The 26,593-nt window shown below is 42.2% G+C and overlaps 1 protein-coding gene across 6 annotated transcripts in view; it reads right to left on the bottom strand.

Annotated features, from left to right (window-relative positions):
* Positions 1 to 26,593, bottom strand: part of LOC119144852 (lethal(3)malignant brain tumor-like protein 3) — a 51,550-nt gene that overhangs the window by 9,861 nt on the left and 15,096 nt on the right. For 5 of the 6 annotated variants that reach the window (XR_005103232.1, XR_005103233.1, XM_037380718.1 and 2 more), the window contains 17 exons: positions 23,828 to 23,936; positions 23,095 to 23,266; positions 21,622 to 21,679; positions 20,472 to 20,560; positions 19,099 to 19,203; positions 18,304 to 18,439; positions 17,714 to 17,805; positions 16,584 to 16,735; positions 14,907 to 14,983; positions 13,372 to 13,457; positions 9,456 to 9,566; positions 8,152 to 8,266; positions 7,929 to 8,028; positions 6,887 to 7,066; positions 5,414 to 5,545; positions 4,957 to 5,018; positions 2,373 to 2,539 (listed from right to left, as the gene is read on the bottom strand). Coding sequence is in view for 4 of the 6 variants with exons in the window: in XM_037380718.1 (XP_037236615.1) it covers positions 2,373 to 2,539; positions 4,957 to 5,018; positions 5,414 to 5,545; positions 6,887 to 7,066; positions 7,929 to 8,028; positions 8,152 to 8,266; positions 9,456 to 9,566; positions 13,372 to 13,457; positions 14,907 to 14,983; positions 16,584 to 16,735; positions 17,714 to 17,805; positions 18,304 to 18,439; positions 19,099 to 19,203; positions 20,472 to 20,560; positions 21,622 to 21,679; positions 23,095 to 23,266; positions 23,828 to 23,889 (1,896 nt within the window). In the remaining 2 variants the exon portion in view is untranslated. Of the gene's footprint in view, positions 1 to 2,372; positions 2,540 to 4,956; positions 5,019 to 5,413; positions 5,546 to 6,886; positions 7,067 to 7,928; positions 8,029 to 8,151; positions 8,267 to 9,455; positions 9,567 to 13,371; positions 13,458 to 14,906; positions 14,984 to 16,583; positions 16,736 to 17,713; positions 17,806 to 18,303; positions 18,440 to 19,098; positions 19,204 to 20,471; positions 20,561 to 21,621; positions 21,680 to 23,094; positions 23,267 to 23,827; positions 23,937 to 26,593 lie in introns of those variants that run through there. The other variant, XM_037380721.1, reaches the window with a different exon arrangement.

Raw genomic sequence — 26,593 nt, 5'->3', positions numbered from 1 at the left:
CCTTAGAAACTCCATGCAACCTGTACAGAACGTTACTGCAACCCCAGGTGTGTGAGAGACACTGAAATCAGCACAGTAGCTGTATACCTTTTTGGTGAAGTTGGAAGGTAACCTCACATGGCATCCCTTTAATATCAAGCTATAGCAGAACTGACACCACCTCGTGCGCCTATGCAAAGAGGAGCTGGGTTTAACTGGGATTTAGTAATCCACAGGCAATTAGCACAAGGCAGTCCCCCCCCCACAAGGTATTAGCATCTGATGCAGGATTAACTAATGAACAATACAACTCTAGCGCGTACTAATATTTTTCTGTAATTCAATATCCTTCACTAGCTGTGCTCTGAAAACATGACAGGAAGCTTTCAATAAATAACAAAGCTGCATTAAAGTAACTACTCTTGTTGACTGTTCACAGTGTAACCAAGAGTTTCTTAGCTTGAGGGTTCTTAAATAATGCTGCTCTGCCATTTCAGCTGCTCTCAACCAACAGAGAATTAAAGCAACATTTTTTTCCTTAATGTGGGTTTTATAAAATAAAAACAGTTCTCCAGTCTGAAACCAAAGGAGAATTTTACACCCCCACTGCTCTTGTTTCAGACCAGCAGAACGGCCCCCTTTGTGCAGCAGTTCAAAGCACAACCCAAAGGCAAGTGTTTGCCCTGTAGGAAGATGTTAGGAGCCCAAATGCCGACAGATCAAATCTGCTTTGGACTCACTAAAACACAGAAAGTCCTGCTGCTTTCATCTTCCAGACCTGCGGCTACATTTCACTGCACATGCTGATCCTGCAAGTGCTTATACAGAGCCCAAATTGATTCCTATGGGAATTTGTGATGAACATAATTTGCAAAACCAGATCCACTGTACTGAAATTCAAGACAAAACCTGTAATGACTTCAGCCAGTCCATTGTGGTGCTGCAACTGATCTTTTTAATGTGCCACACACTCCTGCTGGCAGCTGAAACTTCATCAGTTGTTTCAGGCTGCAGCATTCTGGGTTTTGAATCACTATATCCAGAGTGCCCTGTATTCGTGCCCTGTGGTCGCTGCTTACATTCATCTGTTATCAAACTAATATCCCAGTTAAATTTACCCAGCAGTTGCTTTAAAGGTCAACTGCAAAGGACAAATTTATTTGGCTTGTATCCTGATTCCCTTCTCCCATGAACCAGCCTCCATGTTCTATCCAAAAGAAAAGAGATTCTCATTTTCATGTCAGAGGATTAACTGCTTCTGCCTTTATTGATTTTCTAAAAAACCTTTTGGAAAAATCACTGGAAGCTTTCTCCAAAGAAGGCTACAAACAGCAGATCTTTCAGAGAGTTTTTTGTCTCCTTGCTATGGATTTAATTCAAACACATTTTCATTACAAAAAAACCCCAACAACAAATTCCCAAAAAAACAACAAAAAAAAAGTACCAAGTTTTAAAACAGCAACACTAATTGCTCTATCCCCTTAATCATCACTGTGGTTCCCATCTCCTGTGATACTGCAGTCCCACCAGACTCCTAGCAGTCCTCCAGCATGAAGAGCAAAGTCAAGATTGGATTTATCTGATGTAAGAGGCACTTAGGGAAAATGCACTTTCTAAAAGTCTCTGAAGATCATCTATGCATCTAGAACAGCACCTTCTCCCTGCTTTGCAGATTACCTACCTTCTTGCAAGCACAATATTACAGCACATTTCTCTCGAATTAAATGGCCTGCTATTAAGCGCCAGGATCCAAATTGTCACCGCTTCCCAAGTAGAGATACAAATATTATTTATGCCCAAGGCATCAAGGCAAAACCCAACTACTCAGCACACAAAAGATACTGGCTTTTCCACATGCCACCTAATTACAGGAGACATCTCAAGAGCTAGGACTGCAGACATATCCCCAGCTGCACAGCTACCTCTGTCAGAAATCAGGTCAGGCTGTGGGCAGTTTTGTTCCAGGGGAAGCAGGCAGGGAGACGCAGGAGGTGTGGGCATGCACAGTGCAGTTTGGAATTATCTGCAATGTAAAAGTGAATCAGCAGTGAAGTCACAGGAGAGGGGGAGAGAGATCAGAGAGAAATGGAATCTGCTGTCAGAATCACTTTTCAGGCCTGAGGACTAAAAGAGCAAGGGGTAAACAAAGAAATGGAGGGAATTCTACTCAGGGAAGTAAGCCGTGGACACCAGAGGGTTAATAGGCATCCTTCCCCTCCCTTATAAAAGGGACTTGTGTATAACTTGAGTCAAGTCGGCAATATGCAAAGCAAACAGAAGAGCACTGCCTAGGAAAGGAAAGAAAATAAAGATGTTTTCCAATGAGCACTCCAGAAAAGGAGGGCTCTGGCATTCCCATGCCCCAAGAGCACCGAATGGAACAGGTAACTCACCTCTTCCACAGTCCATTTGGCCACGTGTTTGGCCGTGAGGCCCGAGACCTCTGGCAAGAGCTTGCAGTGCTGCTCCCAGCAGAGATGGAGGCGATGGGTCGGGTTAGAGGCCAGGGAAGGCATGAAGATGGACTGGTGGAGGGCCTGCTGGAGATCCAAATCAGAGTCTGGAAAAGGAAACGAGACAAGTCACAGTGAGGCTTCAAGTAGGAGCAATTGCAATAAAGCAGGAGGAAGGGTCACACTCTGGAGGGAAAAGCAAGGCAGGGTGAGCAGACTGCCAGGCACAGCTACTGCATGGCACACTGAGCTTTCAGGGCGTTCTTCCCACCCTCCCAAGAAGGAGAAAGAAAAAATAAAAAGATAAAGATAAGATTGCCAGGCTGGAGGCTTTATCGTTAGCTTCTTCCCTGGAAAATGATGTCATGCTGCTAACAGAGAAGATGTTTGCAGCATTTTATTGACAAGGTGGAGGAGTTCTGGTAACAGCATCTTCAGCTGGAAACTAATGGCATCGTTCCAGCTCACAGCTGTAGCCAGCCTGCGAAGAACGCTACGCGTGCCAGCTGATGGCCTGGGCTCACCACCTCCCCAGGAGGCTCCCAGGCCAGCGGTGCTGCAAGTTACCTCCAGACATCAACTCCCTCCTTGTGCGTCAAGTGATGGAAGCTTTAAAAATCAAGGCAAAAAGAGGAAGAAATCACCCCTCCCTAATGAGATCACTCGAGTAGTGCAGAGTCATGGTCCTACGGGGACTTGCTGGTTATACAACAGGAAGCGAAGCAGAGGATGAAATCAAGATGGGAAACATTCCTCTGGTTCCCAGCGGCTAACGTGTGCTGCCCCCTCGCCCCCCGCCCTGCCAGGCTGTGCGCAGGGTGTGCAGGCTGCCCAGGCTGCCCGGCGCCATCCCGTGGCAACAGGACAAAATTCCTGTTCTCTTCCTGCCTTCAGCAAGGTCTGGCACGGCCTCGGCTGGGTTTGCTCAGTGTTAGCGCAAACGGGTGTTAGTAGGCTGCTGTGTAAGGATCTGTGGGGTGTGCCAGCCGCTACATGTAAAGCACAAAGGAAAACAGCACTATAAAGACAAAGCACATTTCCACGATTTGCCTGCTCCTCACCAGCCAAAGTGAAAGCACCACTGGCATAAAGCCTGCTCTAGCAAAGTCCCTGTCCCCAGCTGCATCACCTTACCTCATCCCCACCTCCCTAAACGATGCAGGCAGCATCAAATACAGGTCTTTATTTGTAATAATGAGACCAAGACAGAGGATTTAAAAAAATTAAGCCTGTGTAAGAACTGCTCAGTTCGGGAGCTGATGCTCCTGGTGACAACAGGGCACAGGACACTGCTCCTGGGCTGTCACTTACTCCTCCCCTGCCTCCCCCCCGCCGTCCCTGGGGACAGCAGCTGGCCTTGCCACCACCTCCCTGCTGCAGGAGGTCCTGTTTGTGCCCAATGTTTTATGTACTGCCACGTTCCCTGCTGGGTGGGCACTGCTTCTGTCACAGACTGTCTCCTTCACTAAGCCCAAATTCTTGGGGGTAAGTGTCCAAACCACGATCTAAAATTACTTTCCCTCTGAGAAAGAAGCAGTGTTCTAATAGCTTAAATGTAGATGGGATGAAAGCTCTGGGTAATCATGAAATTACAGGTCAGTGGATTATTGCAGAATTTCCCTCCGCTGATTTCCATCATTCTGTTTTAAGGTGAATGCAAAGGGAGAGCAGACAGCTTTCCCTGCCAGCTGCAACTGCAGCCCATAGCTGGCAGACTTCTCCAGCTCTGACTGCAGAAGTCAGCACTAGGTAAAAACGAGTATTAAAAAAAATAAAAACGTGCTAGGCACCTGTCCCAGTTTGTGTCTGCTTAGCTATTTTTGATTGGAGACTTATTACCATGTTAAATCCTCCTAAAAGCCTGGTCAGCTTGGTTCTCTGAAATGGCTTTTTATAGTAAATCTGAAACTCAAGCATATGGTTTGCTAAAGTGATATCAGAAAGCTGCTCTTAAAACTTAACCTGTCATGTACCAGGAAAAAAAAAAAAAAAAAAGAAAAGGCATTATTTTTCAATTTAACTTTTCATTTTCTTTTTCATCTACAGGAGAACTTTGAAATAGTCACCACCCAAAATGATTCAGAGTCTGTTTCTGAATACTCAGAGGGGGTCTAAAGACGTAAGTCCGTGGAACTTAAAACTATCTGCCAGGTTTTGAGCAAGTCTCCCTTGACACTTCTGCTGGTTCCGTCACCAGACCAGTCACCGACTGTTTGGGGAACAAAAGCTCCTTGCCACTTCAGAAGAGTATACAGTGTACAAGAGATGGTGCAAGCTTGTCTTCTCAGTTAATATGTATGAGGCTTCACTCTAGAAAGTATTAAACCTTTCACTTCAAAGTAATTTTACCCTTCTTCCTCATTTTAAAGGAAGACAGACCACCATTCCCATCACCTCCAGTGTGTGCTTTCTCTTGACTGTGGAATCAAAGACAAAAAAAGCTTTAAAGTTTTAAATGTTCCTTGTGTCTGTGGTATACTGCACATATATACACACAGAGAGAAAAAAATAAAATTTAACCAACCTTTTCCATTGCTTTCCTGTTTCACCAGCTGGAACTTTATATAGGCATGTGAACACCCAAGCCTGAAAGCATCAATTATAAAACATTTCAGAAGAGACACAAACTGATGTAATTCCTTTTCTATACAGAGATTAATGGGACTCATAGGAACCAAAAATTTCTCCGTCTTAAAGTAAGCAATAGCACTACTCTGTCCCTGACCTCTCTCTGTAAGCTAAGGACTGTGCTATTAAATTCATGGCTAGAACTCAGATTTGCATTTACTGCAGGAAAGAGAAGGCCAAAAATAACGGGAAGGGAGGAGATTTACCATGTCATTTTAAACCCCTGTGCTGCAAATCTCTGATCAAACTGGGCTGTTCAAAGTTATGATTTACATCTGTATTTCAGATATAGTAGCAACATCAAGAAACACAACTGTTAATGCATGAAAATACATCACAAAAACCTTATTTACTTTTTCGGTTTGGCTTTGATGTCTCCAGAGGAATCCTCTTCTACCCAGTCTCTCTCTTGATTGTTTTCAGACTGTTCTGACAGACTGTGAACACTGCTTTGACACGACTTTTCACTGTCTTGTGCAGATTTTCTGGGAAGGCAGAAAAACGACAGGAGCTAAGCTGACATCCTCTGTTCCCTTTCCCTGCAGGAGAGCAAAGCTGGCTGCTCCCTGCAAGTGAGAGTAACAACTACCACCTAGTGGTAGCAGCTTTCCTCTCCACTCATCACTACCGGCACAGCACAAAGTACTTTTTTACTCTTCAGCAGGGCTTGGGAGAGATTATGTGAAATAAATCAGCCCCTGTGGACTGAGGCTCTGATACCAGCAGCTATAAAAAACCCACTGAAGCATGTGTTACGGTGAAATCAAGAGATTTAAGATTTTTGAATCCTGATACCTCTGGATAACGTTTAAGAGTCTCCGTGACTGAGTTTGATGCGTAAACTGAGATACACAGATGCCCAGGGAAGGACAAGCAGTAGGGTGTTACCAGATCTGCATACTGAATTCAAACCTCCCAACATCAGGAAATGAAGTATTTAGAAGAATAGAAATATATTACAATTTTAGCATGCTGTTTATTCTGGGAGAATCCCAAAGCTCCTGAGAGCACTTTATGGTAACAGTGCCATTGAAGTGCCATCAATTCTCATGTTAAAATTAGGACACAGAGACATCTGCATATTTCTGGGATGGGAGGAAGCAAACAGGCCATGTATGCCAGGGAGGAGAGAGAAGTATTCCTTTTTCTGGCCAAATATATCCTGAAAATATTATAAATCTAATATAAATCTAAGCAAATAAATGAACTTTAAAATGTATATAAGCCTTCATATACCACAACAAAGACCAAAAAGTATTGCTGGAGTTTGCCCTAGTGAGACTGGATTTGCATAGACTAAAGGTGACAATAATAATAAACATTTTAAGTGCCTCTTGCAGTCTAAGAACTAACAGAGTTTGCTTCAATGCTTACTCAATTCCAAGATCTTCATGTAAGCAAATAGAATATCTGAAGGAACTCAACTTGTTTGCCAGGTGATACACATATAGTCATTATACCTACCAGCATCATGCAGACAACTCCAGGGTGGACTGCAGTTACCTCATTTGACAGTTTTAGGACAGGAAACGAAGGAAAAGAATATATTTTAAATTGAAACAGCAAGACAAAATTTATGGAGGCAGAATGCAATTTCCTTTGTTGGAATGTGACCAGAGCAGCAGGATTAAGGAATCAAGAAACCTATTAAGGCATAGGAGGGTATAAAAATGCACTGCTCTGTGTTAGGAGTGTCTGGGGCATGGGTCAGTATTACAGACAGACAAACTCAATGCTCTGCTGCTTCTCTGCCAATTTCTGTGGTTTTCAGCCTTGTAAAATGGGTTTGCTCCCCAGTACCTGGCCAAGAAAAGGGTTCAGCTCACCTGGATTGTGGAGAGTCGTCTTGCGAAGACTCTCCTGCCCCCAACAGAAATGGGGCAGAAGTCTCCAGCTTCTTGGCTTTCTGCATGCTATTGCTAGGGGAAGGTCTCTCCCCACTCAGACGGTCCTGTAACACGTTTTCTCTGCTGAGGTTCACATCAGAGTATGGGCAGCCAACTAACCTGTGTTAAAGAAAAAAAAAAGGCCATGTGTGTGTGTGTGTGCGGTGGGAAGAGAGCACAAGATGATGATGCATGTTTTTAAGTTATACAGTCTTACCAGCCTCAGGCAGACATACCCATCAAGAAACCCAGATAAAGTGAAGCTAGAAACACTCAGGGAGTTGTTATTACCCAGTTTTAGGTGCGGGAAAGCAGGGGACTACATGGCAGAATTAGAATTAGAAACCAAAGTGATGTTTTTGGAGACTCACCTCAGAGAACAACAAGAGTTACTCCTCGTAACCTGCTTGTTTGAACAATATTTCATGAAACAAGAGTCCTGCAATTTCAACTCTGAAAAATTCAAGGCCCTTTACCACATTATATACTACTAGATCTTCAGACCTCCCATTTGAGATTGGTTTTTTGCTCTTTAAAATAGTTTAATTGAGAAAAACCTTTTCCAAGAGCCCAAAAGATATCAGAAGGCAGAGCACAAAACATGTGCTAGCTCTCCTCACTCTTACACTTTAATAATCTACCTACACCCTCTCCCTCTTTAACTGTCTCCTTGCATGCTGTTCTCAAGTAAATTATTTTACCAAAACAAATTCCTTCAGTAACGCTGGAATGCAGAAATTGGAGTGAATTAATCTATGTTGGATTGCATTGCAGCTGTAATGATTATACTGGTATAAACAGAATTTATGATGAAACAGTACATTTAGACACAAGAGGGAGCTGCAATTGCAGGTATAACTATCTCCAGACTAAACACCCCGAGATAATTCCAGTGCAGTGCAGGTGCTTGCTGCAGCATTATTATTATGGACAGCAGTCAGACGCTCGCAGGCAGAACCCTTACAAGATCTCATATACATACGTATAATGTGTTCCATATCGTGGCCCCCTGACATGACCGATACCATGGCAGCCTGGAGTAGGACATGCTTGTCCTACTGTTCCCACCCGATCAACAGCACCTGGTAATAAGAAAAAAAAAAAAAAAGTTTTTTTATAGATTTGTAAAATGCTCCTTGCATCTGAAGAGCTGACTGCATTTAGGAAAATTATTCGACATAACAACATGATGTCATCTACTTTACCTAGAGGGACTTGCAAAGCATGTCCAGTTTTTGCACACCAGCCTACTGGATGAACATCAGGGCTGTCCGCATCGACCCAGAAATCATAATTATGGTCCCAACCATCAAAATGTATCTAAAAGAAGCACACAGTCTCAGTGAGAGATACAGTTAAGGACATGACTCAGCTTTTATTTTAACTTCCCCCTCTGTTTCACCTTGCTCAGCTTGGGGCTAATTCATTCAGTCTTTCAGTCAAGCACAACTGTCCTTTGTGCTCAGTGTAACTATTTGTTTTCCTGACCCCTGCCACCTATGTTTCACAGAACAACCAGATTCCGGTGACACAGTTAAATCACAGGGTCTGCAAGAAAGCACAGACCATGGGGTGCTCCAGCACACTCACTCAAAGACTAAATCTATGCAAACACAAATGCTTATTTAATTGGTTTGTTTTCTGAGGATCCCCAAAAAACACAAAACCCAACAAGTTTGGTGAGTTGTGCAGTGAACAAGTTCAAATTTTCTGCTGGATAAAGAGACTAGTAATAGTTAGCTCAGATCCAGGTCAGGGTAACAAGAGACTGAGGATCACTGCAATTTAAAGACTACTAGGTAGTCTATCTGGCAAAGTTTCAAACAAATCTATGAACTGAGTATTATGCTATTATATATTGGCAAAACTTGATTTTTGCCTGCAACCACAGCAATGAGACTGAGAATCAAATGGCTAATGGGGAGCAAACTCCACTTCTGTCCACATAATCAGCCTTCAGGAAGGAGAGCTGTGGCCGAGGAGCCTCCGTCAGCGCAGCCTCTGCTTTAGCTAGCTCATACATAATTTCTCAGAAGCCAAAGCACAACAGATACTTCTGGCAATATATTTATGTGAAAAGAATCTGTTAAAATCCATTTATGTAACAAAGTCATAGTAGAGAATGAAGCCACTTCCCATATGTACCAGGGTTTAACTTGCTTTGGGTTTTCCTTTAAGGATGCTAGGAAAAAAAATTCGTCAGGTAGCTTCCCACCAGCAGAACATTAATGCTGCCTTCACTCACACAGATGCCACGAAAAGATGGAAAATCATGCTGTCAAATGTTATTTCAAAACAGTTACATTAAAACAGTAACTAACAATACCAGGCAATTCCATGAGATTTCAACAGGACAAAACAACAGAAATAATTTCCAGTTGGGCAGGCCTGTAGGCTAGATCATCTGCAAGGAATCTGCTGCTCCTCACACCAAATGGGTATTTTTCCCGTACTGCCAATCACTACGCTGCTCAGTACATGGGCTCTGCACTTTGAAGCAAGGTCATACCTTAATGCGATGGTCGTCTTTGTCAACGATTGTTGCCACTCTTATCAAGATGGGATTTCTTCTGTCCACAGCCTCTAACTTCATATCAACTTGGAATCCGTGAGCAGGACGCTGTAAGAGGGGATTGTAAGCAGAATATTAAGAAGTCTGGGCGTTCAGAGCTAGTCACCTGCTCTGAATAAAATGCACTGTAGTTTTCATTTACCATTCTAATGCCTTTGCAACTTTGGCCCCTGATCTCACACAGCAGACTGCTTCAGAGGTTAAAATCAGAGCTTCCTAAAGGATTAAACTGCCTGTTTGTCAGCAGCCCAAAACTACTCAAGAGGAAGTCTGATCTTTCTCAGTGCAGAGAAGCATTCCACAGCCAGGGCAAGAGGCACTTCTCTAACAGACAAAAAGCCAGATACTACCACGGGCTCCACCGACACACAGGCTCCGCAGCCTGGTAACACTCCCAAACACCGCAGAGATGATCTCGCATCTGACAAGGACCTTGGCCAGTTCACCACTGTCTCACACCTGAACACACACCATTATGTGACATCTCTCTTGACTACACTATGTGACATCTATCTTGGCACCAGATGCAGCATCTGGATGTTACAGTTACCTTCATTAAGCAGGTTAATGTCTGCTTATGACCACAACTGCATCTGCTTGTTAACAACTGCTGAGAACTGCAGTGCTGGGGTCTCAAGAGCAGTTCCAGCTGCTGGAGTCTCCTATCTGCAGTTGCAGACTTACCTTTTCTCTCAAGACCCAGTGGTCAAATGCCTTTGTAAAAACTCCAGAATGTCCTTTGACCTGATGTGTGTTCTTTGCAGCACGCACAGATCTAAACCTCTAAGTAAGTGACAGCATTTACCAATTTTTCCATTCATCTTTAAATGACTGCAAATTCCTCCTCTGACCTCCTCAGCTGGGGGTTATGGAGCACTGGATACTCATTCAAAACATGTCCTTCTTCACTTCTGCACACAAAGGTCAGGATTTTAGCAAGAGATGATAAATCGTGTCTTTGAACAAGATCAGGTTAATGAAAAGATGATGATAATCATTCTTTCCTCGCTATCTTCCTTACCCTTTTTACTACCAGTAGCTGAGGGCAGGGAAGAAGGTCCACTTCTGAGCTAAGGGGATTACAGACTCCAAACCTGAAGTTTCTCTTTGGTCTTTTCAACCTGGACACAGACATTTACCCACAGGCTTTCAACCACACGACACGACACGCTGGAAGCCAGACAATCTAAACTGGTTTTAGTTTTAAGAACATCTTATTGAACCAGCCAACCTTGTCTGTCTTCCTTGAGGAAGGAGCCCCAGTGCTAGAGAACGAAATCCTGCCCAGATGAGCTAGGCTATTTAAGTCTTGCTGAAGGGTTGCAGCCTTTTTGGCAATAGCTATTTAACGTCTCTGAATTGACAGCCCAAGACAATGGGCTGAAATTGCAATGCTTATTACGAAGCTGTCTCCTCCTGAGTTTTTGGACGGAAGAGAAGGCAGAAATCCAGCCACAACATCTGCTATTTGTGCCGATAATCAGTGTCTCCAAACTACATAAGATAGTTCTTTAGAATTGTTAAAAACTAATTCAGTGAGAAACGCCTGTTCTGGCTCTCAACCCATATCTTTACGTACTGATTTCCTGTAATTGCTAGCTGGAATAATAATAATAATCATCATAATTTTTAAAAAAATCAATAACTGCACCATATATTTGCACTTCAGACCAACCAAGCCAGAAAAATAATGAGGTTTGATCTTGAAAGAGTTCTATTAACTGCTGATACATCAAATGCCTTTTTTTTTTTTTTTTTTTTTTTTTTTGTGTGTGTCTTATTTTCGAAACACAGTCTTGGATGCTAATATATTTTCTGGAGTTTCGTGAGAGCCAGAATTGGCCCTTCTACTGTTCTCTCAAAGCCAGATACCTGAAGCAGCAAAACAACCACGGCAGAGATGTATGTAAAACAGGAAAAGAGGCAACAGTCAAGGCAGTTGCATTCCCCCTTGGGAAGACACTTTATTTGGGAAGAACCCAAAACAGGGAGAACTCGGTACTAAAAAGACTCTCTGTCCTGAGCAGCCCTGTTATCTTCAGGTGACATTCCTCAACACATTTTATATTCTGAAAATCTGAGGAGAGAATGCCATAATGAGAGATTACTGAGGACTTCAGGCTGGGAGTTTTAAGTAGGTCGCACTTCACTGCTTCTTTTTGTATCATGAAGAGGTTTATGATCTTTCCAAAATATTTGTCTCTCCAAAATTACTGCCATTGTTCCTCTGTTGTGTAGAAGACCAATTGCTGCGTTCCTTCACTCTTGTATTCTGAACCATTTACCAGCACTGTTGGGATTCTACCAGTGCAGCTCAGAAAAAGGCTGAGCCTACGCTGGAGGCAACAAATGTGTCCTGCTGACAAGCTTCACTCATTATCCTGCACACTGGCTCTGAGGTGCTTTACACGCTGTGCTGCATGATCGAAGATGCTGTCTGCCCAACTCTGCAAAACCTTAATCTAAGGAATGTTCTGGAGTTCAGCTGTGCTGCAGGTAACTCCAGCTGTAGCCTTACAGTCCTCTAAAGAGGCAACACCTCTTCCTACGCCCTGACACCTACCTTGCAACCTACAACTTCAAACGGATACCTGCTGAAATCTAGCAATTATCAAACTTGTCTGGCTGGATTTTTACCTCCCTTATCTGAGGCCTCCCTGATTGCTTTTCCTCCTCAGTCCCAAAGAGCTTACCAACAAAATGTACAAGAGGGCAGCAGGTATTAACCTGCAACTCTAACTTCATTGAAAGGAATCAAGACAAGCATCACGATGCCACAGAAAAGTTTTAAAACATATTGCAAAATTTAGCAAGGTGAGCCAGCAGTGTGGAAGAAACTGCTCACAAAAAAACCCTCCAACTTTAACGTAAAGGGTTTTTAAATGAAGTTATTTTGAAGGGTTTTCCTTTTTGTTTCTGCTCACATTGAGCTTCCAGATAAACACAGTGAACTCTAATGTAAGAAACAAAAATTCATGCTCCCAAGGTTGAGAGAACCATCTTCACATTTAGTCTGCAAGGATGATCTTACTCCATCTAGGAGTTTGGCAGAGATGCTCTATCATCTGTTAGTACACTTATTTCTGTGGAGGACACAGCTGGCTCCTCCCTAGAAGAACTGAGATCTGTATTATATATTAGAACATGTAAGCCCCTGATAGGAACTTCTCACTCCACCTTAATTTCAACACACCAACCAGGGGAAGAAGGATCTGCACAACTGCAAGGTGCAAACATTTCAGAGAAACCTGTAAAACTTCATGCAGAGGGAATGGAGGAACTGCACAATTCTCATTCTCCCCCAAACACATACACCCCACGCCATCCCCTTTCCTCCCTTCCCCACAAAATGTCCCTGGTTCCAGGGCAGCAATACCCACTTCTGACCCCCATGAAGAGAGTCTGGAAATGCCTGTTCAACAGGATCAGAGATACCTTTGCCTACCCACTCAGACCTCAAGCAGAGGACCAGCTCCTTCTCCTCTTCATGCCCTCTCTGAAGCAAGGTACTGCCCTTCACACATTCCTCTGAAAGCCACAATTATCTGTGTGGGCTGAAAGCTCTTCCCTTAAATCTGCTAATGGAGCAACTGAAGATGTTTAGTCAAAAAGCCTTTCCAAGACAGCCTTCCATGGCATTTAAAAAAAAAAAAAATAATCATGTAGTCTGCTGTGTTTTGTTTTAGCAGCACTGAGAGATAATCTTAAACTCAGGCTCAAAGTAAAAAAACATTTCACCCTCTTGGAACAGACATGGTGAACCATCACCAAATAAAGCATCTGGCAAGAAAGGGTGCCTAACAGCAGTTTCCCCCACCCTCCTGATCTAGGACAATCAAAGAGATTCACCAACCAGTTTGAATGCTCTTGCTGGGGCTGCCTGGGAATTAGTTTCTTCCAAGTATTTCTCCCATGAGAAGGCTTTGGTATCCTTGTATCCTGAAAAAACAGAGAATTACCATTTAAGTAAGAAAAAACCACGTTTATTGTTACAAACAACAGAAAAGCAGCTATGCAACACATTCGTGTTATGTTAATTTAGCACTTACAATGGATGGCACTGGGAAGTGGTCTGTTTATTCATGCACACCACTTACAGCACACACAGGAGCACTGCAAGTTTCCCCAGCTTCTACAAAAGCCTTTAACCCTGACCTGAAAAACCTGAAGAGTTCATTTCTGTACAGCTTAATCAATTGTCATTCTCTAGAGAAAGCTGCCAATCAAGAGTTAGTCAGAGGATCCTGTGATGTGCAATGGTATCACTAAATTAATTTCCTATTTTATTAACTATTCTATGTGTGAGAGTCTGCAAGACTCAAAACTTCTCATCTCCTGCTATCTACTCACCCATAGCTGAGTAAAACTAGCAATCTGGAGATAAAAGGCTCCATCACCGTTACCATAACCTCAGACATCTACATGCGTGTGCGGCTCTAACAGTAATGGGATGTCTCCCCTTAGCAACTACATTTAAGAAACAGATCTACTTTTTTTTTCTCTCCCTATTTCAGTATTTTTTAGCCTCAGTATTGTTTCCTGTTGGCAGGACAGTGCAATGACTAAATGCATAGGACAATCTACAAATTGCTGCACACAAATCTCTCAGCAGAGAGATCAGAATTGACTGCAGATTCTGCTGGGGGCACAGGCAATCATGGCATGAGCAGAGGAACTGCACATCACAGCCTTGTCGCACATTTCAGGAGCAGGAATAGATGGTGCTGCTGAAGAATAAGCACTGACAACCCCTTCTGCATCTGCAGCAAAGGCACAGAGGCTAATTCCTCCAATGCACAGGGATCTTATAGTGCCTCCCACTCTACTAAACCTGATACACAGTAATGACAGACATTCTTGCTCCAGGGCTGTCAATCTAGAAAACAGCAGACATAATTTGTTCTATATTTGTTATTTTTAAGGTGAATGAGCACTTCCAAGGCCTGAAAACAACATTGGTTTTCCTGTATGTTCTGTCCTTTTTCATTTGCCAACATTTTCTTCATTTACTGAATTCAAGTGCAGCAGATAGAGACATGGCTTCAGTTACTCCTTCATTTCCAGAAATTCTATCTTATCATCTATGAAACCATGATACTGATTCCTCTTCCTTCTAGCTCACCTTAAAGGAAACGCTGCAAATACTCCAAAGTTATTTCCCTTCCAAAATCAAATTCAATTACAAATTACCAAACCCGTCCCATTTTTTGAAAGAGCTATGCAACAAAGTAAAATGCAGTGGCAGAAAGTATGAACAATAATACTGTTCAGTCAGTAGATTCAAGCGTACTGAATGGAACCTGTAACTTGCAAATACGTAATTATGTGCAAGATAAAGCTTGCAGGTTTTTTGACTGAGGCAGGAAATAAGTCTCACTTTCAACATACCAGGTGGTGTTGTCAGTGGGGTTCCAGTTTCTTGGCAGTAGCCAACAGGACGAATATATGGGCTGCTAGCTTCACACCTGAATCAAAGAGGGAAAGTTGGCACCAGTCAATTTTAAAGCAAAAAGAAAAGCAGAATTTCAAATGCTGTCTGAGATGCCTTTGCTGGGTTAGCAGATGCTTTCAGTGGGTGTGATCATGATGTAAAAGAGAAACACTACCTTATTATAATTTATAACGCCAAGTTTTCAAGGCGTTCAAGCTGCCCCAAAAGATAGGGAAGTACAAAGAAGAATGTTTGGTGCTTTAAAAAAACAACAACGAAAAGCCCTACACACATGGACCAACCACAGTTCAGCCTGGACACAGACCATCCAAGCTAAAATGCAAAGGAAGCAAAGAAACAAAACCCAAACCCTCGTCCCTAACTGAAACACCATTACTGTGGAAGAAGGGGAAATTACTGCTAAACTCTTTGCCAAGAACTGCACATCATACCCTAATTCTAGCCGAAACCTAATGGTAGTTTGCCTGGTTCCTAAATTTATTGCATGTTTAGATATTCTGAGTCCCTGATGGAGGTGATGGGCCAATTTAAGACAGCCCCTTTTGTCACATTTGCTCAGAGGAAGGGACCAAAGCAGTCTTTCAGATCTAGGAAAAAAACTGTGTTTTCAGCCAAGCCATACTTTGAAGCTTTGCTTGCTGGTGTCTCCCATTAAAATTTTCAAATTCCAAACAAAACATGGCATGGAATCAAAGCTTCACAGGCTAAAATGGTAAAGGAGCAAGATCTAAAGTCCTGCAAATGGAAACGCCGGTGTTATGAAGCTCTGCATGACATACTTATGGCAAAGAAAGAAACCATCAACTTGCCACCAAACAGGTGCCTATTACGAAAAAAACCAAAAGGAAATGGGGGAGAGAATGCAGAATACTGGTCGAATTACTGTTATTTTGATAAGTGTGTGCCTTGTGTTGCTTTTACTGATGAATTCAAAGAAAGTTACTCCATTCATGTAGGTTGGAAAACATGGATCAAAAAAGAGAAAACATTTCCTTGAGTAATATCCCAGCACGAGGGCAGGGGATCGAGATCCTCAGATGCAGAACAACTATAGTGCTGGTGAGGACTTAAAAGCCTACGTGTTGGCAATCATTTTTATTTTCAAAGGGCCTCAGCCAAACTCCGCTGAAGCAAATGAAAAAGATTTTTACTGACTTTAGCACTGCTTGCTTCTAAATGTAAGTTTGCAGAGCAATGTGCCAACACCTACTAACCCTGGAGGAGAGGATGTTACTAATTCCAGGCAGTGTCACTAGCAGAGCTTACTCTTTCTCTGGCCCTGCCAGAGGAATGGATAAAGTGAACACTCCCTGACCTGACCCCAAGTCAGCCAGCTGTGTTACCTCGAATGCTTCTTACCTTGAAGGCTTCACAGGAGTTCAAGCTAACCCCACGGGCTGTGCACTGAGCCAACTGATGAGCTCTCAAACAGCAGGGGAAGCTACTGGGCAACGGGCACTTTGTAAAAACCCAAAGTAATTACTCAGATGTTTGCAAACCAATTTAAGATCCCAACTTTAGTGACTACATTTAAAATATCAGATATTACCCTTAGTGGTAGAGTGAAACCATAGTCTACTTGCAGATGCGTATTAGAAATAGAATCTCTTTACCAGTAGTCGTAGCTCTCATCCCAGTTGTCGAAATGAATTAGCAGGCGGTTATCCACCATGTCTGTGATAGTTGCGACACACATTAGCGATGGATTCTTCTTGTCCACTGCCTCTAGTTTCATTCCCAGACGAAAACCAGACGGTGTGACAGGCTGAGGAACAAGACGTCAGCAAAGGGAAATGAGCCATGTTCTAGATCAGGCTATTTAAATTACCCTTACGAACTTGTCTGTTGCAGGTTGCAACCCCAAAACCCAGACCAAAACACACTCTAGTTACTAGCAAGAGGTCTACAGACAAGATTTCCATGCGTTCTGGCAACGATTGTTACTATTTCTGAAAAAACGCTGATGCAGCTCAAATAACAGAATCTCCACATACACACTACTACAGACTCAAACACTAAAACATACACGCCTTGTGGTGATGGGTATTAGCTGGGGATAAGCGTAAACATTGCAGGTTCTGTCTTATTAGTGGAAAAGTTAAGACAGCCTTCAAAAATAGGTGACTCAGGTGGAAGCAGAGCAGAGCTGCACAGTTCAGCTCTGATCCTACTGAAGTCAGTGCTCTGTCCCTCTGCAGCATCAAATCCGCCAGACCACGGACTTTGTGTCATCTGAGTGACACAAAATGGGAGTCAGTGTTACACAGGAACTGAGGCCATCAACCAAAAAGAAAGCAACAGTGGGTGAAGGATGAAAAATGCTCAAGATCCATAGCCTCATAATGAATCCCACGGCTCACATCAGTATGCTGCTGGAAACCAGAAATTATTTTGGAAATGATTAAATTAGAGGAAAGTGACACAAATATCTTGACTGTAGGGACACAGCAAAACAGACCGTTGTAATATATTTAATGAATGGTAGAATAAATCTTTTCCTCCAGTATTAAGGAGGAAGGGAAATACGAATTCTCTCTCTGGAAAGTCAGTGACTGGGGGAAGGAAGAAAAATTATACTAGTTTCCCATCCTAAAAATAAATCACAGCAGGAAATAGCTTGCATCTGATTGTACCATGGTTGTACCTCTGACACAAGCATATTAAAAACACGTAAATATTCTGGTCAAAACTCACTTAGCATCAGACCTATTTGCAACATCTTTTATTCAGTATCACCACTTACAGTGCCGAGGGTCTTAAAAAGGCTTTTTGGAGCTGCTTGAGCTTTGCAATTTTTCAAATAGGAAGTCCAATTAAATTCACCCTCCTTGAAACCTAGAAAGAGAGATAAAAAGATTGTTTTACACAGCCCCGTTACATTCAGATTGGTTTTTCAGAAATGGAAATTACCTGGGAAGAACATGAACTTTGCATGATAACTGCCCTTCTACAATCTTCACGGGCTATGCATTTCAGCTAAAAACATCTCTCTTTTTCAGTATAATGTCCAATCATTAATCTCAACCTTCAAATGTGTCTAGGAAATTGAATGCAGGAAAGAAGCAAGTTCTGAACCCCAATGAGACTCCTTCCTTTTACATGCTCATCCAATAAAGGGTTTCTAATTTGACTAACAACATCAGTCTTTTGGAACAGCAAAAGGAAGCTGTTCTGTTCTTCTGTGATTCAATCTTAGTTACACCTCTTCCTTTTAAGCCACTCAGTTCGAGTTCCACAATGAAATCACACTAAAAATGAAACACGCAGAGCCAGGACACCTACTTCTCCGCAGAATTTATGGTTTCTTGTTCACCATACTATTTTTTTTCATACCTTTAGGGGGGAGCAGCTTATGACTTGTTTTTTCACACCAGCCAACAGGATGGATGTCTGAGGAATCAGCATTAACCCAGAAGTCATAGCACTCTGGATAACCATCGAAGTGTAATCGCATTCTGTACCCTTGTACCTATAACGAGGGGAGCTCTGATTATCATAAAGAGTCATAAAGAAGTTAAAGAAAAGCACTAATCAAACACTCTGTATTTGGATTTACAGATAAAAGTAAATTTAAGGTCTCATTTATTTCTCAAAAGTCTAGTTTTATTTCTCCTCATTTACATCTCCCAGTTTCCATGCTCCTCTTTCCTCGTTTCAAACACCCGAAAATACAATCAGTCACTGTAACTTCACTGGCCTCCTATTCCGTACTCATGCGCATATTACTGTGGCAATATCTGGAGTACAAATGCAGTCCAAAAACTTTTACGTCTGTACAAGATCAACACAGATTTTACATAACTGAAGGAGTATAAAAGCATTTTGACTTGCTTATATTTACTAAGTCTTAGGGCCTAATGGCATTGTTCTTTTTCATATTTGTCCACTGCATGCAACTAATAGGTTTACTATTCTGAGTTACAATTGCAAAAATCTGACAGTAGGATTTCAGGCATAGAGCCTTAACCACATAACACTATTCCTTCAGTGTCACCCTGAACTCCTTCTAACCATTAATTAATTAAAGTACTAAAGTACTATTATTCTTCTGTTTCTAATTTTTACTGAAAAAAAAAAATCCTAAATGTACACGGCAATTCTAGAATCAAAGACAGGAAGAGCAACTACCTCAGCCACTGTGAGAACACAAAATTGAGAGGGATGTTCAGGATCCAGCCCTTCCAATTTCATTCCAACTTTAAATCCATTTCGTCCTTGTGGGAATGACTGATACTGGGGGGGGGGGGGGGGGAGGGGGAGAAGAAAACATTTGGTTTTAATTCCTAAAGACAAAATCTATTGCAGAGCAGTCATGAGATACACTTAAGGCTTCAAATTTTCATCTCAGAGAAGAAAATTCTATCCCTACATGATTGCTGCTTTAATAGACAGGTGCAGGTACAGAGATCAATAATGGCATGATCACCATATTTCAGATTTACTTGTTATTCTAAATAATCTCTTAAAAACACTGAACCACAAGCCTGCTGCAATTAGCTATGAAGAAGTCTTTCAGCAGATGCAGAAATGAACTCTATTCAGACACAAAAGAATCCCCTTCACAGCCCAAGGTAGGAGAGCTGGCAGAAGTAAAGAGCCAGGAAAGCCCAAATCACTTTGCCTGTGTCAGCACAAGGTCAGCAATCCAGATTTTCCCAAAAGGTAACTCCCATTGTTAAATGGTGAAAGGCACAAGGCATGTTTGATCTGGAGCCCATTTACACAGTCATTCCAGAAAACATTTGGGGTTTTCATTTATTTGCAGTCTTAATCCAAATTAAACGTGAAGTATAGTAAAGGCTTAAAATAAATCTGAACTGCAAATGGTTTTTTGCATCTACTGCAGATACCTGACTTTCCTTCTCACCTCACGCTGTAAGGTGCCAACAGCCCTTGGCTTCGGAGAGCTCACTGGGAGCTGAACTTTGAATGTGGGCTGGTGCACTGAAGCAGCTTCAGCAAGGCTAAACTCAGCCTCCTGCACCTTCAGTGCATGGGACTCTGAACAAACACAACTCCTACCGCCTCCCTCGTAACAGTCACTTCTCATTGAGACAGTCTGCAACATTCACAGGGCTGACTGACTTGCAGCTTTCTACAGAGGAAGGCTGGAAGGGGTGTTGTACCACCACTGACCAAGCACAGGACATATGAAAGGCATTAAGCTGTCCCTCTGCAATGGTACTTGGAGATTGCCTAACTGCCCATTGCTCCAGAGCTACCCAAAGCAGATTGAAACAATCATTGTTTATTTCTGACTGAGATTCAACCAGCATTTTTTACACCTTGGTCTGAGATGAGACTCACAGGGCAGATGCCTGTTTCCACAGTGCTTCAGGGCTGGAAACAAACGTGGGGGTTTTACTGCTTGCTTGTACCGAAACAACTCATAAACGTAACTGCTGGCTTGAGGGCAGTCTCCAATCCTACCTCTACTGAGTTAGTAATTCTGTGATGTTGCCTGAGAAAAACATAGCAAGAGAGTTGAAAAAGCTGCCAACCTCTCTGAACAGTTTTAGGGGAGCAGCTGGCATCCGTTCGTCTTCTAAGTAGGAAACCCAGTTCCATACCTTCTTCTTTCCAGGAACAACTAAGCAATCAAAAATAAAGAGAAAAATGAGTGTTTCTCTTAGATGCCTCCTGCTGTGCCCTCTCTTCTCTTTCTCCTCCCATGTACACACCAATGCTGTTTTGCTGTTGTACCCCAAAGGAGGCAGTGTTACCCAACTTTTGAGGAAAGGTATGAATTCCAGCAGTAGGAAAACGTGCTCATTTCTCATTAAAAAAAAAAATGTATCACAGGTCAAATGAATCGTGGCACCCGGATTGCTGGCAAGCTGCCCATGGAAAGTTGCCACTGCGAAGTTTGGACAAGATATAATAAAATTGTGGAAAATAATTCCTTCTCCTGATATTTCACAGAGAAATAAGGGGTTAGATTATGAACTAAAAGACAGCACAAGGAGGCATATAATTACAGCTGAAATAAACCTAAAACAAAACAAATCAAAAACCAAGTGAATTTTTGTTCAGTTCACAAGAGTATTTTTTAATATATATATATATACAGATGTATTTATAACCTGCTAATACCACAATGCATCTACTAGAGAGGCAGCTACCAGCACTCAGATGATGAAAACAACTTCGGTAGGTGCTTGGATTCATTCTAGTAGGACCAAGGTCATACACACTGAAAATTACATTTTAAATGCATATTAAAAATCTCCCCCCAGTTACATATGCTAACTCCTTTAAGCTAGATACTAAATGTAACCCATAGTCTATAATCAATCAAATGTTGTCAATTGATTGTTGTTATTTTCTATTTAGCATTTGTAGTCTGTGGCTATGAAGCTCTCCAAAGTCAATTGAAAAAAGATTCTTACTGCCTTCAGTGAGCTTTGGATCAGGCTGTCTCCTTCTAGATCCTCTACACTGTGCCCATCATGCAGGCAAATCTAGTATATTCTTGCTAATACATTTCAGAAGATTGACTGTGGTAAGAGGGTCATGTACCTAATAAGCTATTCTGAATGTGAAATGAGCTCTACTGTCCTTTCCTCTTCTGTTTACTATTATTCATTTTATAATAGCTAGTAAAAAAAAATCTATAAACATTAAAGAAAAGAGACTATGAGCTTAGCTCACCTTGTTTTATTGGTTTAGTGTTTCTGCGGCTTTTCATATTATTTGATTTATTCTTCTCCTAGACACAGATATGTTAAAAAAAAGTTTAGCAATATTGTTTTTTCCTCCCTCTTTGATCATCTCACAATGCAGGTACAATAAGGATGTAACATGTAACTAACAGGACTATTAGCTAGCATTTCATTTTCTTTTAAATAACCCTGCAAGAACATTAATAGGGTATGTTACATATATAACTTTGATCCTGCAGTATCCCAAAGTGCTTTATAAATTATTTAATATACGCTACTAAAGTTCATTTAAATATGGCTACTGTAGAGCAACATGGGCCCAAAACCTCCATCACAATACACAGGATTTGCTTTCTGCAACGCAGGATTTACTGATCACATCAGCAACCTTACTGTAACGCTCCATTTTCCTTTTGCCTTCAGAGGTTCTTATGTCCATCTATGCCAGGGAATGGATACAGAAAAAAAGTCATTTATGAAGCCCTGAAGGACGCAGAAGCTTCATAGATGAACACCCCAGAAAATGTGGTCTCCCTGTGTCACACTCCAAGCCAGATTGCCATTCACGTTTCTCCTCTGTGGTTTTCAGGCTCATGTTTAATCCACCCAGGGTTGTCATTTCTCAAAGCAAACCAAAAAGGGCAAAATCCGAAATGTAAAGCTGCCGGCCATACATGCCCCAGAAGAGACAGGGGGGCAGTTTCAAACAAGGAGGAGGAGGAGGAAGGGGGAGACAGAATGCAAGTGCTTCTTTAAAACATCTTATATACATCACGGAGAAAAGCTGAGCAACAAGTTGAGTTAAACTGTTCACAACATTCAGCTTGCATTACCAACGAACACCTACCCCAGTGTCTCTGTATTACAAAAGCATGTGCAATGCATGAATATAAATAAAATGTCTCAGGCCTTACAAGCTATGCACATGGTAGCAGAGTGGAGGCTTGCACAAAGAAAGGCCCCTAAAGGGAGTTAAGATGCTTAATGGAAGTTAAAAAAAGATGAGGTCAGGACTGAGGTACTTCTATTCATCCACCATTAACACAGGTTTCTAGCAGTGTAATGAGTGTCCATGCAAGTGCCTAATCAAACTGCGGTTCGACACTAATCTTCAATATCACATAACAGCACCTGACTGTAGTTAAAGTATTTTTGGAGGCACGTGCTTTTATTACTGTGAAATACACTTGGTGCACAGGGCTATAACTAGAACTATAAAGTTACAGTCTGAAATGTTGACTTTGACTTCAATTTCACATGAGCTATTCACCCTTATGACTCCTCAGACTTCATAACTGACATTCTCATTACTGATGGACACCAGGAGCAGGCCCAGACCATTCTTGTGGGCACAGAGCAAGCTCCCTCAGCTCCGTTTGCATTCCACAGTGAAATCTGAGACACAGAATTGTCCCTGCTTTTCACAGTTCTCTTCAAAGAAAACACATGCAGCCTCATTTACCTCATCCTCATCTGCATTTTCCTCATCATCTTCAGACTCCAGAAGCAGTCTTCTCTTCCTTCTGAGACGTTTGACAGGTCTGTCAGCCTCATTCACCTGACAGCCACTGCTGGTATTAAGATTTCTACTATTTCCCCTGTTTCTGCAATCATCTGGAATGTCTCTGGTATCACTAAACATCCAAAATTGAAAACAAAATCAAATTAAAAGTGCAACAATGCTCCTGCAGTATTCCCAGTGTCTCTGTACCAGTTTAGAAGAATGAGCATGCCTGGGCTGAGAACTGAGAACCTGGAGAAGTGAATTGTGTCTGCAGGATTTGCCAGATATATACCATTTAAAAGCACTCCAGAGTACCGGCACAGCTCTCACCACCAGAGCAGCTCAAGAGGGTTTTTAATTCTGCATTTTTCCAACTCTAACACAACAAGGAAGTTATGACATCATCCTTATCTGTAGGATGGGGAAACTGAGGCATTGAGCACACAACCAGCATTTGCAGGCTGCAAAGAGAAACAAGGACAGAGCTCCGGAGAGGACCTTTCCTGCCTGGCACAGGAGCCTCAAGGGTAACAGGAAGGTCAATGGCAGAGCTGCACAGGTGGCTCTGCCTCAGCCATGCCACTGTCACACTGGCTCTGAGGATTTCATTCTAGTCACAGCAACACTTTACCATGCTGTTCTCTTTAAAGGTTTTTGAACACAGAAGAGGAATAGTCTGGGGTTTCCTTACCTGTCCCTGTGCTGCTGGGAGCCCATCTGAGTACAAAACTTTCCATTCTCAAAACAATCCATTTGCTCACAGGTTTGGAAATTGAAGCAGGGCACGTATTGTCTGGGCACTGCAGAAGCAAACCAAAAGACAACTATTAAATTAAAATGTTGAAACACCTTTGATGCAATCTGTTCCGCCAAAGTCCTTTACAAACTTTCATTAAGTGACCCTCAGTATTCTGTTTCGAGGGAAGTAATTGTTATCTGTGTGCTGCCACACAGAAAAAGTGTACCACCTCATTAAAGGAAAACCCCTTTGTCCGTAATATTTTAATTTTTGAGAAACCCTGCCACCTGTAAAAGTGATAAAGGAGAATATAATCTCAAGGCTATAACCAGGACATAGTTACAAATTACTTTTTATATTTCCTTATTCCAAGTAACCCTCTAACTTGAAAGACAAATGTCAAACAAGTCCATCTTGTTTGGACACTTTTAATATAGTTGGTTAAGTTCAAAAACTTCCACCTTTATATATACTTTGTACCTATGAAAATCCTTTGTAGGCAGCCCTTGAAATAGAACATTCTTGATGGAAGAACAGAAACAATTCTTTCTATATATAGCAAGGGCTATGTATCAATCTTTCATTTGAATGAAAGCACGAAAATGTAAGGAATAACTCCAATACATCATTCATGTTTACTTTCTCCTATGATTTCAGTTCTTCCTAATGCAAATTAATTTATGTTTAATATTTTAGCAAAACACAACTATAGTGATACCCATTACCAGGCATCTGCACTATCCTGACGCACACTTTGCTCAATTAACCTGACATGCAAATTGTGCACAGGGGCTCCTAAGTATACATCATTCCTCTTCTACTTTTAGTGGCACCATTTGTGTGCACTGGTTTGATCAATCCATTTTTGAACGCACCATTAAACACTTTAAAAGAAAAAAAGAAAAAAACACACCACACAATCCAGAATGTGGAAAAATGAGTCACTTTGCTTTTTTGTTTAAAGCCATTTTCATAGTCTCCTCACCAGTACTTGTACTCGTTCTGCTAAGACAGCTGACGTTTTTCATTTATATTTGATCGCTCCCTGTAGCCCAATACGGATGTCAGAAGGTCCTGGCTGGAACTGGGCAGACAGACTGCCTACGCACAGAGTCCACGCATGCCTGCTTGTATCACAACTTAAAGCCTCTCCCTGTGCCATCGGGGACCCATGATTCCAGGCAGGAAAAAGACAAAAATGGGAAAACTTGCAAGAACATAGAGTGCTTGAAAATCTCTGCTCAGTTAGAAGTCACACTGATCTATGGAATACACTTGGACTAAGAGGGTGTGAAAAATTCTTAGTGCTGATGTGTCCATTTAAGAGCTGGTTCTTCACCAGATGGATTGACAACTCCTCAGCTGGCATAGACGAGGAGAATGACCCACAATCAGCAGGAGCGTAAGCGAATGCCTGTAAGTGTAAGGGAACCTGCAGAGCTTACAATGAAATTCAAGATGAGAAAAGCCAGCAGGGAAGACAGGTACAAAGCCTTCCTACCCGAAAACAGAAACAGTTCCATCAAAATCCTGGGGAAAGCCAACCAGCAGACGCTTGCCCAGGCAGGCAACAAAACAAGAGATCCTTCTTTTCTCAAATAAGAAATTCTAACCATAGGGATGCATGAATTCAGTGATGTATCTCTGCCTTGACTAGGGATCCAGCATCGCTACCGCAAACCTTATACAGTTAACGTCCTTCCAACTACTGCACCAGGATGCACTGATGATGTTGAAGACTGAACAGGCTCCAGCTGCTATCCTGTGGTGCCTGTGTGTCCCAAGCTATTTCTCAAGTCTCCTGCCACCTTAGAAGATGATCTGTTTCAGTACAAGGTGCCAGGGCAACCTACCAAGGGCTCCCTGTGCCACAACCACATGCTGTTACGTTTAACCAAGAGCATCCTTAAAATACGACCTTACGCTGGATGGCTGATAGCACTCTCGGGATGAGAGCTCTCAGCTGTCACTCACTCCCTAGCACTGGTCTCCATTAGTGCTCTCTGGAAGACACTCAGGCACACCTGCAAGGGAGCTCTACTGAAACAGTAATTTAATCAAAGGAAACTAGTGATTTACTGAAGCAAGTGAGGCTGGCCAGCTTAACTGAGTGGTCTGCAGTGAAAGAGCTCAGAGGTTATCATATAAATATATTCTGTTCTGAACTACTGGTTTCTGGATAAACAGTAAGAACTGAGATACTTTTTGTTTTACACAGGTGTGCATGTCCAATAACATGCTTGTATTATCCTGTTAAAACTCAAGTTTTCCCCAAGTTTCAATTACAGTAGCCTTGGAAACCTAAAACCTCTTATGGCTAACAGAGTAACTCCTAGCAGGAGCCAGGTTAGAGAAGATTCTGAAGAATGTTCTTGCAAAGATAACACTACTGGGAATTCATCCTGAGCCAGGAATCCCAGGTTAGCACAGCACTGTGCCATCCATTCATGGTCCACACTGCCTAATGCATGCAACCAGAGAAAGGAGTAACGCTGGAAACTCCTGTCGCCCCAAGAGCAGTCCAGTAAGGCTCAGCGTGACAGGGATGTTTGACTGTATCAACAAATCTAGCCCAGATCATTTACATAACCACACTTACCTTCCACAAAGGCGAGCACAATGCGTGCACCAAGTACTGTTACAACTATGCAGTAATTGCACTCACTCTAAATACTCTTGAATTATTTGGAATGAGGCAGAGACTCACTCCACATGCTG

Source organism: Falco rusticolus, chromosome 3 (assembly GCF_015220075.1).
Source record: "Falco rusticolus isolate bFalRus1 chromosome 3, bFalRus1.pri, whole genome shotgun sequence".
Lineage (NCBI taxonomy): Eukaryota > Metazoa > Chordata > Aves > Falconiformes > Falconidae > Falco > Falco rusticolus.
The sequence above is the reverse complement of the archived record's forward strand: the minus strand, read 5'-3'. Positions and strand labels throughout refer to the sequence as shown.